Source organism: Helobdella robusta (assembly GCF_000326865.2).
Source record: "Helobdella robusta unplaced genomic scaffold HELROscaffold_28, whole genome shotgun sequence".
NCBI lineage: Eukaryota > Metazoa > Annelida > Clitellata > Rhynchobdellida > Glossiphoniidae > Helobdella > Helobdella robusta.
In genome coordinates this window covers 2,295,396-2,310,791 of record NW_008704435.1, presented here as the reverse complement: position 1 = coordinate 2,310,791, position 15,396 = coordinate 2,295,396, and the positions used below count along the sequence as shown (strand labels likewise).

Sequence of the window (15,396 nt, the reverse complement as noted above, 5' to 3'; positions counted from 1 at the left end):
ACAACAACTACATGCTAATTCCGATCATTCACTCATTTTCATGCACACATAGATTGCTTTATTTTGTTTTGGGATAAAGAGTTTTATTATAGATTATATGTTAGGTTGACAACTTGGATATTTGTTAACAAAAGTTAGCTGGCAAAAGTTAGCTGGCAAAGGATATATTGATTAATCTGTGATACATAAAGTTACAGAACAGTTTGAAGCAGAATGGTTTTACCAACGAAAAACATCACCATTGTGTTGCTGCTGTGTTTCTCTGTCTTCCAACTCTTCAACAATAACCACGTTTATGGCTCGCCCCTTGAAAATAGTCTGTACATGTTTTCATAATTAAAAAAAAATTATTTATAAATAAGAATTTTTTTCACGTATTCATAACTTATTCTAAATCGCAGTTATGAAACAATTTTGTTGAAATTTTTTTTTATTTGTCAAATATGTGTGGTGGATAAATTTCATTTATTTATTTCATCGCGATGATCAATATTTTTAAATAACAAGAATCATAGGAGAGCTCAGTTCCACTACTAGTTTAACAAATTATTCTCAATGAACTAGATTCAAACGCTATAGTTTTTAGCTTGATTAATGTTCACGTACATCTGCACTTATCTATTTTGTAGGTTTGAACTTAAGAGATGTTATATTATATGTATTTTTAAGTCCAAAAACAGGCATATGGTATCATATGATATGTTTGACGGCGCTAATACACATAAATATTAATAAAAATGAAGAAATTGAGTTAATTAAGCGTAATTTTTGTTAAATCTATAAAATTTAACGTATAAAAATTGTTGCGGAGTTCCAACGAAACCAACACAAACAGGAAGAAGGAATGTGAGGAGCCCTCAACCACTACCGTACGGGTGCATCCCCTTCAAACATCGCCTCTCCTGTCTGATGGGTTGGTAGGAAGTTTCTCCCCGTGAGAATTGAAATATAGATAAATTTAATTGAGTATAGATTTTCATTTTTTATACATATTTTATAATTTCTGTTTTTTTGTGAGAATGAAGCAACAGAAACGGCAGACTTGCGTTGGAAAAGTTTTCAAAAGTCTGGCGTTGTTTTGGTTTTGGATGCTTTTGTATGGGCTGATTTTAAAGAACGTGCAGAAAACATAATACTTACCCAAACGAACAGTCTTTAATTTTTCAATCTACATTACAAAAATATACTATCGATCTATAATACCAATGCTAGTACTAGTTCGTTTACCTTTTACAATACAGGCAATGGCAGAAGAAATTTTGAGAAGAAAGAAAATGATCTAAAAACAGAAACCAGAATACTCCACCCATCCAAAGCTGAACATAGAGACAGAAAAATGAAAACCTCACAGCCAGCAGATTACAAAAAGAGTGCTGAACACTCCGATAAATTCATTTACGATACTTGGTCGTACTAAGAAGATATCCATAAATTGATAAAATTTAAATCGTAAATATATGATCTACCATATTCTTTACACATAGGTTGATGCATTTTTATGTATGTAAATGGGTCAATTACAGATTTATACATTACGTTTTACGATGCAGTTTCACCTCAAATGACAAGATTATTGAACTTAACTAAAATCTAGATTCATAATTTGTTTGTTTTCTGAAAGAGTTTCAAGTTTTAGCTAGGTTGTTAACTTTGATAAAAAAAATTTTTTAACTAAAATTTTATTCAGATGTTAAATTTGTTATACCTCTGATTCATGCAAAGATGTTTGTTACATACATTAAGTTTTTTTGCTGATAATAATCTAAGATCCTGGTCGGTTCTCTAATTTGATTATTACTGTTAATTATTATTAATAACTTGTCTAACTTTTAGTTTTAATTTAATTAATATCATTAACTTAGCCTCATTTAATTACTATACCCACTAAACTAACTAATACCGGATTCGTCATATATTGTATAGACTTCATATTCAAGGGCGATGAGTTAGCTCAGTCGGTAGAAGTGTCATATCTCGTCTTGAAATTATGCGATTGCCTGGTTCGAATACTACATGTCCGAAATTCAAAAGTCTTTTTGATACTCCGCTTATGATTTGCGGTCTTTTCGCGTGCCAATGAAATAATAAGCGGTCATTTTACTATCTGTTCTAAATATCGCGACCAATGAGACGAGATGTCGCAATTTCAAGAGACACATCCATTTAGACAGGCTAATGTAGATGGTACATATTAAAAAATCATTTAATTAAAAAACTCTTCTTTCTTCATCTGCAGATGCAATTTATGGATGTTTTTATAAATTAATTGAAGGCGATATGCAACAAATTTCGGTTTATCATACGTACAATGCGGACAAGTCTGCAGATCTAAACGATACAGATTTTATGCTTGTAAAGTTGGTTCAAACTACTTTTAAAACTGTTTTCAGTTCAATTACTGTTATACTCTCCCATGAACTAAAAAAATTAATTATAAATTTAAACTTTTTAATTTATTATATTTTCATGAGGCTGAAATAAAATGCGACTGTTCAAACTTTGAAGTAAATGGCCAAATTGAAATTTCTGAATACAATGGTGAACTAATTATTTATTTGAAATATCATTTTTTAATTTGCCTAAATGTTAAATTCAAACACTTTCTTTATGGTTCGAAAAAATTTTTATGGGGCCAAATTTTTTGTTAAGCACATTATTCCACAAAACTTCATAACTACAATTATTTAAATGAAAAGCTTGTTTCGTAGAAGCAGAGTTAACAGAATTTTACATCAGTTGATGCGAAAGTGAAATTCAGCCGAGCGTCGGAATATTATCATTTCTGCAATAATGATCTCGAAAAAGCATCGGATGTCTACCTAGATGGTCAGGTTTCTGGTGTAAAAAAACAGATTCGTAAATTTCGTATCTTGCGACAGAACTGCCCCAAAACGTCAAAACCTCCCAACGACTAACCGAAAAATTGAATATCTTTAAAAATATCTCTAACGTATCTCTGATTCGTCTGCACTCAGTGGTTTCAACGAGCAACTTCTTGTGATCGCTTCACACAGGTAACTTTTAATTTTAACCAAAGGCTAACTTCTCCAACACGACATTAAAATATAGGCAAATTCAACACAACAGCTTATTTATAACATATTCTTACACGATAATTTCACTAATATTAATATATATATTTAAGTAATATTACAATATATACATACAAATACATGAATATAGATACGACTTTTATTATTCTAGTACTAATATACTACACACACATACTAATATATGTATTAATATAACTTCATTTAATATGAGTATTATATACTTTGTTATATAAAAGCTAAGCTTATGAATGAACTGCATTGTTTGGCGATGATTCTATATTTGCTAACATGATTAATCACACACGCATACACACATTTAAATGAAACATCTAGCTTATTATGTACCTTTTATTTATTTATTTATTTATTTATTATTATTATTTCTTAATAATAACATAAATAATAATTTTTTTATTAACATTTTTTGTAATAATGGTGGTAAAAATTAATAAGAAAATTCTTATTAATTATTAATTTCAATTAAATATTCTTCAGCTGATTAATTTCAGATTAATCTCAGAGTTATTTATTTACAAACTTTTATGAAATTAAAAAAGTTCATCTTCATCGTTATCTTATTATTATTATTCCATCATCATTATTGATATTATTATTATTATTGTTGTTGTTGTTGTTGTTATTATTATTATTATTAAAAATATTTAATCTTGATACTTATATCATATTTTCTCACGATTCCAAACAAACTCTATCTGGCTGATGAATGAATACATTCAACTCATTTGTTGACTAACTTTTTAATTTAACCAAAATTATTTTTATTTTGCTAGAAAATGTTCCCAACCCTTAAAATAAGTAATTAATTTAATTAACTTTTCTTATATTTCAGATTCTACACTTCAATTCATTTGAATAATTTTTAATTAATAATTGAAAAGACATAAAATAAGTGATTAATTAAATTTAAAATATGAGAAAATCAAATGAAATCAACAAAATATTAATACACTGGACTATCCGCTGCATGCTTGCAGTTCAGTGTTGGCACATTGGTACAGCAGGTAATGTAAAAATTTGAATAGAGTTTGACCGCTTTTTGAATAAAAGATACTTTTTAAATTCAATTTTTAATAAATTATCAGTCAAATTTGTTACAATTATCGACATTTTAAAATATTTTTTCATAATTTGTACCATTATAAGTAATAAAACATCCATATGATAATTTAATTAATCTGTATGAACTTTGTAAAATCGTGAAAATAGTTTTAAACATACCTGAAAAATAAGACCAACATTTTAATACATGTTGTTTTTGTTTGTGTTTACGATGAATAAATTATATACAGAACTTATAGAGAACATATCTTGGGGCAAGCCAGCCTATCAGAGCAGCACATTTTTCAAAAGCAAAGCTTCATTGGCTGTTGACGGATCTGATTGGACGTGTGCAGTTGCGGGCATCGGTTCGATGTCCAATGAGATTGCTTGGTGGAAAGTTGACCTCATGAATATTTATGATGTGGGAGGAGTTATTTTGCTTAACGCTTTCAATGATTATGGTCAGTTATTCATATTTTCTTTAAAAGTAAAATTTAAAAAATTTTATTTTAGTAAATTCATAACAATAAAAGTGATAAATTCATTTGTGATTGTTCTTCAAAGCTCATATTTTGAAAAACGGTTAAAAAAACTACAGCTTTTTATCACTAGAAAGTTATGCTTAATCGATTACATATTGTTGTTGTTGTTGTATTCTATCAATTACATACCACAGAATCAAGATATCTATCAAACTTCAACATCTACGTATCCCAAACAAATGATAGCCTTGGATACGCTTGCTCTTCTTACACCAACTCGACTCATGTTAGCGTGGGTATGTGTCTGTGGCTTATAATGTAAATGTTTGTTTAAAACTAAAGCCCATTGAACAACTTTTAAACATTTATTATACATAACTATATGCATGCTGAAATTAAACTTTATGGTAGAATACTATTTCAAACACTCGATTAACTAGATAAAGATAATGCCAAATCAATTGATGTTCACACTCACAGCTTCAATCAGACAATCGAGAGTAAAATTCTTCATTTTCACACACACTCTCCAAAATACACACACTCCAAACACACGCACACACATACACACACACACACACACGCCTCAAACACACTCATACACATGCAATCTCGCACCCCATTTTATAAAGGTCAAACCGTAAACATGTCTTGCCAAAACGGTGTTACGAGGGGTCGTTATCTCACAGTTCAAAGGTCAGCCGGGGGCTTCAGGCAAGACGCCCTATCATTATGCGAGGTGAGGGTGTATGGCCAGAAAATAAACAACATTGTTTACAATGATGACAACAAAAACTACAACGACGACAACAACAACAAATACAACAGCAGTAGCAGCAACAACAACAACAACAATACCATTAACAACAGCAGCAGTATTAGCAGTAACATTACAAGCAGTAGTAATGAGAGCAAGCTCGTTAACAAACTTGTCTTCGACTCGATCACAGGTCAGACAGAATATATTTTGATAATTTTCAAATGTCACTTTGAATAGTTGAGTAGATTACGAATTATATCAAATTGTAAAAAGTAATATTAAAAAAGAAACAATATAAATAATTAATAAACAATTAAAATACCAAAACCATTTAACGAACAACTATTATTTAAACTATAACAAAATCAACCGAAAAAAATTTCGCCAAAAATTTACAGATATTTTAGTAACGCCAAAAAGCGCCCGCCAAATCAACATTTACCTCAACAACGCTCCCCAACTGGCGATCGACAACAACCCAGCCACATGTTGTATAGCTGGTTTTGGGTCCACATCCACAAACATCGCCTGGTTTCAAGCAGACCTTGGCGATGTCTATAATGTCAAGTCTGTTGTTCTGCTCAGCTCTTACCTATACTATGGTTGTTGGTTTTTTTGGTTTATGACAAAGATATATATATGTGTGTGTGTGTTTGTTTGCGTGTGTGTGTATGTGTGTGTATAATTTATTATATTATAATATATATTATAATTCTCTTCAAATTCAAGTTTGCTACTTTGTTCTATTCACTAAATTCAAACGCTTATTCGTTACAGTTAAGCTGGACTTTCGATAGATTCTGTCACTTCAACATTTTAAAATCTTTTTAAAGACATTTTATCTGAATGTTATTATTTAAATAATTAAATAAACAAATAAATAATAGTGAATTAATTAATTATTGTATTTATTCGTCTTTTGTCTTTTTAGAAATGCTTATACCATTTTTCATGCTTATGCATTCTTACTCCGTTATTTATTCTCCGTCATCATTCTATAAATCTATACCATTGCCTTGCATTGTGCAACATTCTGACAGACTCTGAAATTTTAAAAAATAATAAAAAAAATAGTATTAATTAAATCTAATTAATAATAAAATGTTGCTATTTAAATTTAAATTAAAAATCAAACAACTCGCTTCACAGAATCGCTGTACATGTCCAACTTCCAAATTTTCATCGGGTCGACCAACAACACCAGCCCCAGAGAAGACGCCACCAACAAACTCTGCTCAGACTACCCCCTCTCAAATCCCCCTATACCCCCGGCAACCAACGTCACAATTTTGTGTTTTCCGACCTCTATTTCGGGGAGATTCGTTACTTTTTGGAGGTCGTCAGGGGGCTTCAGACCCGATGCCCTCTCTATTTGTGAGATTTTCGTCATTGCTGAAAAACATTCTGGTTAGGATTATGTTAGTTTGTTTATTTCTGCCTGTTTATCGGTCTGTCTGTCTGACTGACTGACTGTCTGTCTGTCTGACTGACTGACTGACTGACTGTCTGACTGACTGACTGTCTGTCTGTCTGTCTGTCTGTCTGTCTGTCTGACTGTCTGTCTGACTGACTGACTGTTTAACTACTTGCTTGTTTATTTGTTCGTTTATTTGTGATGTTTTTGTCGCTCTATTGAAAATTGTAAATAAAAGTTTCATTTCTTAGACAGTGGAAATCAAATAGGAACAACAACAACATCATCATCAACAACAACAACAATAACTGCAACGTCAACCTCTACAACTACGTTTTCCAACAACTCAACGACAAAACAATTTCCACCTACAACTTTTTCATTTGTTATTCCAACGACATCAACATCAACATCAACAACTCCTACTACTACTACTACGTCTACTACATCAACAACAACAACTACAACTCTAACAAAGTTTACCTACAGTTCATCATCTTTAAATTTTTCCACAACGCCAAACTCAGCACCAAGTAAGTTTACAGTTGTAAAGTTACGACACTATTTAGTATTCCAGCAGTGTATATTTTCTTTTTATCATTATTGTTTCTGTCTGTTTGTATGCGTGTCTGTCTGTCTGTCTGGTTGTCTGTCTAGCTGTCTGTCTGCCTGTTTGGCTGTTTTTTCATCAGCATCATCATTGTCATCATCATCATTATTGCTAGCATTACTATCATCTTACTAATACTACCATCATCATAGTCGTCCTCATAGTAATCACCATCATCATCATTACCATCATCATTATCACCACCACATCACCATCATCATCATAGTCATCACCATCATCATCTTTACCATCATCATTATCACCACCACATCAGCTTCGTAATCATAATCATCATCTCCATCATCATCATCATCATCATCAAGATTGTCCGTCTGATAAATTCCAGTGTAGCAATGGTGATTGTATAGACTCCAGTTGGAGATGCGACAAACAGTTGGACTGTGAGGACTCCAGCGATGAAGTCGACTGTGGTTCGATTTTTTTTAATGCTTTCCACTTCTATTCATTTATTTTTTAATTTGATTTGATTTTTTTTTACGATTCACTGGTTAGTATTTTTAAAAAATAGGCACGCACGCGCGAATCAATGTATGCCATTCGCCACAGATTGTACTGTACGTGCTGATAGGCGCTGTTTGCGTTTGAACCGTATCATCGCAAGATCAGTACCAGGCGTCTTATTCACTACGCCATTATTTTGAATTCTTAAAATTAAGTTATTTATTCTTGTTTTTTTGCTGTATAAATCTTTAACAATTTCAAATAGATCAATGAAAATCTCTATAAGCCAAAAATGTCAGCCGAATTCTTTTCTATATGAAGTTTTTAATTTTGCTGATTACCTTTCTATTCTATATACCTTTTTCTGTTCTTCTATCTATTTCTCTCTCTTTCTCTCTCTTTCTCTTTCTCTCTCTCTCTCTCTCTCATAATCTCTACCAAATGCTTTCCATTTAAAAAATATTTAATTTTTATATTTCTAAATATTTTAAATTCTTCCCTAAAAAATTCATTCCAAACTCGAGCAGCATGTACGAACGGGGAAATGAAGTGCGTTCCGACGGGGCTGTGCGTGCCCCGGGAGAAAATTTGCGACGGCATCAAGAGCTGTCCGGACAACAGTGATGAAGTTAACTGTAGTATGTTTTGAGATTTGTATGTGTGTTTGAGGTTTGTATGTGTGTTTGAGGTTTGTATGTATGTTTGAGGTTTGTATGTATGTTTGAGGTTTGTATGTATGTTTGAAGTTTGTTTGTATGTTTGAGGTTTTTATGTATGTCTGAGGTTTGTTTAAGGATTTGAGGTTTGTATGTATGTTTGAGGATTGTATGTGTGTTTGAGGTTTGTTGGTATGTTTGAGATTTTTATGTATGTTTGAGGTTTGCATGTATGTTTGAGGATTGTATGTGTGTTTGAGATTTGTATGTATGTTTGAGGTTTGTATGTATGTTTGAGATTTGTATGTATGTTTGAGATTTATATGTATGTTTAAGGATTGTTTGTATGTTTGAGGTTTGTACGTGTGTTTGAGATTTGTATGTATGTTTGAGATTTGTTTGTATGTTTGAGGTTTGTATGTATGTTTGAAATGTGTATATTTGAGATTTTTATGATTGTATGTTTAAGATTTACATACGTTTGAGATGTTTATATCATTAGGCCATCATATAGACATCATTGTCATTATTCTCATTATCATCATCCTACCATCACCATCATCATCATCTTCATCATCATCATTACCATCATCATCTTCATCATCATCATTATCATCATCATCAATATCACTACCATACCCTTATCATCATTATCACCACCATCATCATCTTCATCACCATTTTCTTCATCGTCATCATCTTTTTCTTCATTTTCTCCTTCATCATCTTGATCTTCTTCATCATCTTGATCTTCATCTTCTTCTTCTTCTTCATCATCATCATCTCCTTCTTCATCATCATCATCTACGTTATCATCATCATTTTCTTCTTCATCTCCTTCTTCATCATCTTCATTTTCTTCATCATCTTTATCTTCTTCTTCATCTTCTTTATCATCTTCCTTTTTTTTATTATCTTTATTTTCTTTTTCATCTTCATCATCTTCTTTTTCATCATCTTCTTCTTCATCTTCTTCATCATCTTTATTATCTTCTTCATCCTCATCATCTTCTTCTTCATCATTTTCTTCTTCATCATCCTCATCATCTCCTTCTTCATCATAATCATCTTCTTCTTCTTCATCATCTTCTTCATCATCATCAAACCCCACCATCATCATTCTTATCATCTTCCGAAGAGTGCCAACCCACTCAGTACAAGTGCCTGGACGATGGGACGTGTATACACAATGACTGGCTGTGTGATGGAATCAGAGATTGTGCTAAAGGTGATGACGAAGATGGCGTCAGATGTTGTTAGTTAGTTTTTCCTACGTCAAGAATTTCCTCCCCATCGTCTGTCTTTTCACTTTTTGAATTGTTCCACTTTAAATTTTAAACTCTCTCAATGATTTTTTGAAATTTTTTAATCAAATTAATTATTTAATTGATTGTTTGTTGGTTGGCATTTAATTTACTCAGATTATTTAACTTTTTTTTTAATTTTAACACTGATATTAATATGCAATGTGGCATAGGATCTTCTGGTGCAAAGTTATTCATTGTTATTAGTAGTTATCGCTTATTATCATCAGTGGTGCTTTTAAAAATTCACATCATTGTCGGTTGAATTATTTTCAAAATACCTTGAATGAAAATTTTGGGATCTATGAACGATCACCAAAGCCACGATCCCCAAAAATTATACACCATCAGTTACAAAAATTCATTAAAACAGCCGCTTGCAGTGCTAACAAGTTTACGTGCAAGAACAGGCGAAACTGTCTGAGCACCACTTTGCAATGTGATGGGGTATCTGATTGCTTGGACTCCTCTGATGAAGCTAACTGTTGTGAGTTATGTTATTTTGTTTTGTTGTTTGTCTGTGTGTAAGTATGTACGTCTGTGTGTTTGTTTTTGAATGATTTTCTGTTTCTGTTGCAATTCTTTCTCTAGTAACTGTTAGAAATATTAGCAATGCATATTGCTGTTTGATACTTTTTGCCAATTGCATTTCTTAGAGGTAATCAACTACAGGCACACCTTAAACATGAATACGAGTAAATGAACGCATACACGCACATGCTGCACGCGATGGGAAGAAATCTTTTTTTGTGCCCCTTTTTGAAAGCCCCTCCTTTATAAATGCTCTTATTTTTGTTGTAGTAGAAGCCCTGTAGTAGAAGCCCTGCCTGCCTTTTCGTAAATCCGGTCCCTGTCACACACCCACACACACACACCCACACACATACACACACACACACACACACATACATACATACACACACACACAGTACGACTCCAGAAACTTTATTACGAAGACGCAGCCTTATTGGTGACAATGAAGGGTGTCAGTGATTACAATGTCTGCTCGTTTGGCTGGAGTGACTCGTGGAGCGATGCCGTATGTAAATACATGGGGTTCAGGTTCGATTTTATTTGGAATTTTTATGTTTTGTTTTTGTATTTGTTGTTATTATAGTTATTATAGCTGTTATATTTTATGGTTATGGTGTTGCCGTTTGCAAATATATTTAATTCAAGTGAGTTTTTTTTTTTATTTTTGTTGTTCTGAAGTGATAGATTTTATGATTTGTTTGTTATATTTGTTATTACTGTAGTTGTAGTTAAATTTTGTGATTATAACGATGCCCCATATCAGGGGTGGGCAAACTTTTTTTGCTGTGAGGGCCACATTGAGAACTATTTTACCCTTGAAGGGCCGCATATGTGCTTAAAAAGCAAATTTTTTCGACCCAAAATGTCTGGCTAAAGACCTTTTTTTAGCGAACAAGGCCTCGCGGGTCGTAGTCTGCCCACCCCTGCCCTATATTATTTTTATTACCTAGGATAATTATTTTTTGATATTTTATTATAATTATTAATACTACTAAAATATTTCAAAGTAATTCTCAAAGTAGTTCTCAATATTATTGCCGTCAACTTTTTTCAAGTTGGGATCTTTTCACATTCTAAGCCGAATGATAATTGCGATTGATAGCAATAATGAAACTGATAAAAAATAAATTATTATTTTTATTATTTTATAATAATAACAATAACAATAATAACAATAATAATAATGACGAAATATTATTATTATTATATAAATTTCATCAGGTCAGCTAACGTTACCAAATATCTTCTCCTACCCATCATAAAATTCGTCAAGCTGAGAAATGACTCCAAGCCAACAGACGCCAATGCCTTGCTATCATTCGAGAGAACGTTTGAATTATTATTATTATAACTATAATTATAATTGTCATTACTATTATGCTTATTCTTTAATTCCAAACTGATTAAAATTATTTGTTTATCTAATTTACTAATTTAATTTATATTTAAACGATTAATTTAAAAAGATACATTGATATGTGGTTGTCCCATGAAGGAAGTCAAATTTTTTGGGTTTTTTTTCTCCGATTTAGCCTTCCTTACCTGCCGTAAATTTTCAAACGCCCCCATATAAAACATGCCCCAATTGTGAAAGGCTTTCATGTGAGGAGAGATTGAAGATATGTGGACTGACAACTTTGGACAAATGTAGGAGTAGAGGAGATAGGAGTAGAGAAGATCTTGTTTAGGCGTACGAAATCATAACGGTTAAAGATGAGATAGATTCATCCCTATTCTCCTAATTTACAGAAATTAGAAACACAAGAGGGCACCAGTTTAAGATTTTCAAAAAAAGAGTAGGAACAATAAAAGGAAGATTTTTCAGTTCGAGAGTTATTGAACATAGAAATATGCTGGACGATTGATGCAATTTTTAGCTCGATCTAATTTCAAACTACATTTGCTGTTTTTTTTCCTGTTTTTATTATTCTTTAAATAATTAAACTGTTTTTAGGATAGTAAAACAATTTTAATAATATCTAAAAAATCAATGGAAAATAAAAACATTCAGTAAACCGTTTAATTTGTAATCACCATAACTTTTTCAGAAATTCTTGCCCGGACAAGCTGTTCGTTCACACGAGTTGTCTCAGTTACGGTAACTCAATTTCTTTTTAATTATTTAATCATTTTCGGTAGAAATTCATCTGAAAATAATATTAAATGATTTCAACTATGGCGAGAGGATGTGGCTGGTGAAGCGCCTGGCGTTGCTTTCAACGTGGGTGCATTCGGAGGCAAACGCTTTTTGCAAAGGAGTTATTAAAATGTAAAAATTGTTTGGCTATGATAGCTCCGTAGCAATTATTGCTGTTGTTTTTTACTCTAAATTTAGTTTGTTTTTTTAATCATTAATTTTATTTATTAAATTATTTATTTTGCTAGTTCACCTTACAGCGTAAGATAAACATCTTTCATGTTTCAGTGAACAGAGCATTTATGTTAAGCGTGAGATAGTAAAATACAATGTAATATTAAAACGTGTATATGTGTGCTTGTGTGTGTGTGTGTCTGTGAGGGCGTGTGTGTGTTGTGTATGTGTGTGTGTGTTGTGTGTGTGTGTGTGTGTTGCTTTTACACGTTCGTAGTAATTGAGTTGGTTCTGCTGTCGTTCATTTTAAAGTTTGAGAACTTTCTCATTAGGTTGAAGCAAAATTGCATTCTGCCACAAGGCCTGTATTCAATAAAAAATGTCAGTCATCGTCGTCGTCGTCATCATCATCATCACCGTCGTTGTCATCATCATCATGATTGTCGTTGTTATCATCATCGTCGTCGTCGTTTGTAGTAAACGAAACGAAACGAAATTTTATTAGGCAGCAATTATTTCATGGAAAATAATGTTACAGAACTGAATGAAGTAACGTTTTTAAAATTTTATCGAGTCTGACCACTTGAAAATCGTCATCATTTTCCTCGTCATCATTGTTGTCATCATCGTGATCATTAGTCTCATATCATCTATCAATACATCAACCTTCCTCATATTATCATCGTCACAATATCAGCCCTGTCATCAGCATCCATCATCATCCGATCATCATAGCTGAAATTCATCATCATCTTCCTACTCACCACTACTATTAGTTTCATCGTCACTTTAGAGTTTGGTGTTATGCGAGTTAGTTAACTTTCGTGTGAACGTGTTAGCGGTTAGCATCGAATTTTTTTTTAAATTAAATTATTATTTAAAAATTAGATTCCGGCAAACATACGCAGAATCTGTTACAGAATGCAAATCCCAATCAAGTTGGTGACAGTAAATAAGCGAGATAGATGTGGTTGGGTCCTTCTTAAGAGACCTTGAAATCTTAATGTTTCATACTTCAATATAAGAAAGATCATTAAAAATAATGTAAAGTTGTGTAAAATTTATGATATGACCAAATTAAATTGAAAGAAATAATTGAGAAATGATCATACATATAGACACAAATTTAGTCTATTTAGCAATAAAATAAAATAAATAAACTTTAACCTATGACCTTGAACTTACTGCCCACAAGAATGTGGTATGAAAAAACTAGCCTCAGCGTTGAAGGAGCCCTACATAGTGAATGGGGATGTTGCCGCGGAGGGGGCCTGGCCCTGGTATGCCCAACTCTACTACAATGGGACGTCATGGTGTGGCGCTTCGATTATCAGCGACCAGTGGCTACTCACTGCTGCCCATTGCCTATTGTCAGTTGGTTTGTCTAATTCTTGTTTTCTTTTTGTGACTAATCGATTGGCTTGTTGTTTTTTTTTTGTTTGTTTAGTCTAGAAAACTTTTTTGCTTCAATTTGATGAAATTATGGTTTACTATTAGGTTTAGCCCTAACTTTTCAAACTATTACAGGGCTTTCCCTTTCCATGCACTACGTCCCAAATGTAGAATTTGCATTCTCATCAGTTATGCACATTACCCGAGATGTAGAGTATGGCTGACTATTACGCAAACGCAGCATCAATTTTCTTCCCATCCCGATACTGTCATATTATTATTATCAAGAACAAAAATCGGCAAAAACATAATGTCCCTAGGCCAACATCAATAAACATAAATGTGTAATGTCATTTAAACGTAAATCAAATAAAATATAACCTATAATATATAAAATATATTATAATTATTATAATAATATAATTATAATAATATATAAAAATAAAAATAGATAAGAATAAAAACATAAATAATGATAAAAAAAACGTTATTAATTAACAGTCAAGCAAATCTATAAACCAATGTCAGCTTTCCAATCAAATTTAAAATCAACAATCATCAAGGCACCATCCAACATTTTTTAAACCCATTTATTCCACAAGCCTTAACTACATCCTCATTCAAACCGTTCTGATGTAACAATAGTTTTTTCTCAAATTGCTACTAAATGGCATAGTGTTGATTCTCAGACTATGACCTCTTGTACGATGATCTGCTCTTGGTATATCGAGGAATTCTCTTCTATCTTTTGCATACATTGTATGGTATAGCATGATAAAATCACCACGTACTCTTCTGTGTTTTAATGTTGGCAGTTTTAGGTGCCTCAACCGATCTGCATAATTCATCTGAGAACATTCCCTCACCATTTTAGTTACCCTTCTCTGAACTCGCTCTATTGCTTCAATCTCACGTAGGATCCATGGAGACCACACTGCTGCTGCATATTCCATCTGTGACCTGACTAGTGATTTATACAACAGTTTAAATGATTTTATATTAAGATATTTGAAATGTCTATCTATAATGCCCAAGATTGAAAAAGCCCGATTAATGATATTGTGAATATGTTCTAGAAATTTTAATGACCGATCAAATATAACTCCCAAATCATTAACGCTATTCATAAATGACAAATTATAGGCATTCACACTGTAACATACTATACATGATCCATAAGTCATCATAACACACTTCTCAACATTCAATTTTACCTCATTTATAGGGCCGCAATCATTCAACACATTTATACCATTTTGCAACACGCTTCTATCATCTTCAGACCTTATAACCTTAAATATCTTAGTATCTTCAGCATCAAACAATATATCTAAGCCAATTCCATCACTGTATAAA

At 32.2% G+C, this 15,396-nt stretch overlaps 3 protein-coding genes across 3 annotated transcripts; all 3 read left to right on the top strand.

Moving 5' to 3' along the window:
- Nucleotides 1–213: 213 nt before the first annotated feature.
- Nucleotides 214–1,417, top strand: HELRODRAFT_174123 (hypothetical protein; the record flags this gene model as incomplete). Its single annotated transcript, XM_009020668.1, has 3 exons — nucleotides 214–316; nucleotides 836–913; nucleotides 1,242–1,417. The coding sequence occupies 3 exons, from the start codon at nucleotides 214–216 to the stop codon at nucleotides 1,415–1,417; spliced, it is 357 nt and encodes a 118-aa protein (XP_009018916.1).
- A 5,089-nt stretch (nucleotides 1,418–6,506) lies between these two features.
- Nucleotides 6,507–10,231, top strand: HELRODRAFT_112468 (hypothetical protein; the record flags this gene model as incomplete). The annotated part of the gene is made up of 6 exons (XM_009020667.1): nucleotides 6,507–6,765; nucleotides 7,024–7,304; nucleotides 7,705–7,812; nucleotides 8,371–8,481; nucleotides 9,638–9,754; nucleotides 10,177–10,231. Coding segments are annotated over exons 1-6 (918 nt in total), but the record flags the coding sequence as incomplete, so codon positions are not given.
- A 548-nt stretch (nucleotides 10,232–10,779) lies between these two features.
- On the top strand, nucleotides 10,780–14,264 carry HELRODRAFT_174120 (hypothetical protein; the record flags this gene model as incomplete). The annotated part of the gene is made up of 6 exons (XM_009020666.1): nucleotides 10,780–10,865; nucleotides 11,559–11,666; nucleotides 12,386–12,435; nucleotides 13,557–13,586; nucleotides 13,844–14,026; nucleotides 14,176–14,264. 6 exons carry the CDS (start codon nucleotides 10,780–10,782, stop codon nucleotides 14,262–14,264), a joined length of 546 nt encoding a protein of 181 aa, XP_009018914.1.
- Between the last annotated feature and the right edge of the window lie 1,132 nt (nucleotides 14,265–15,396).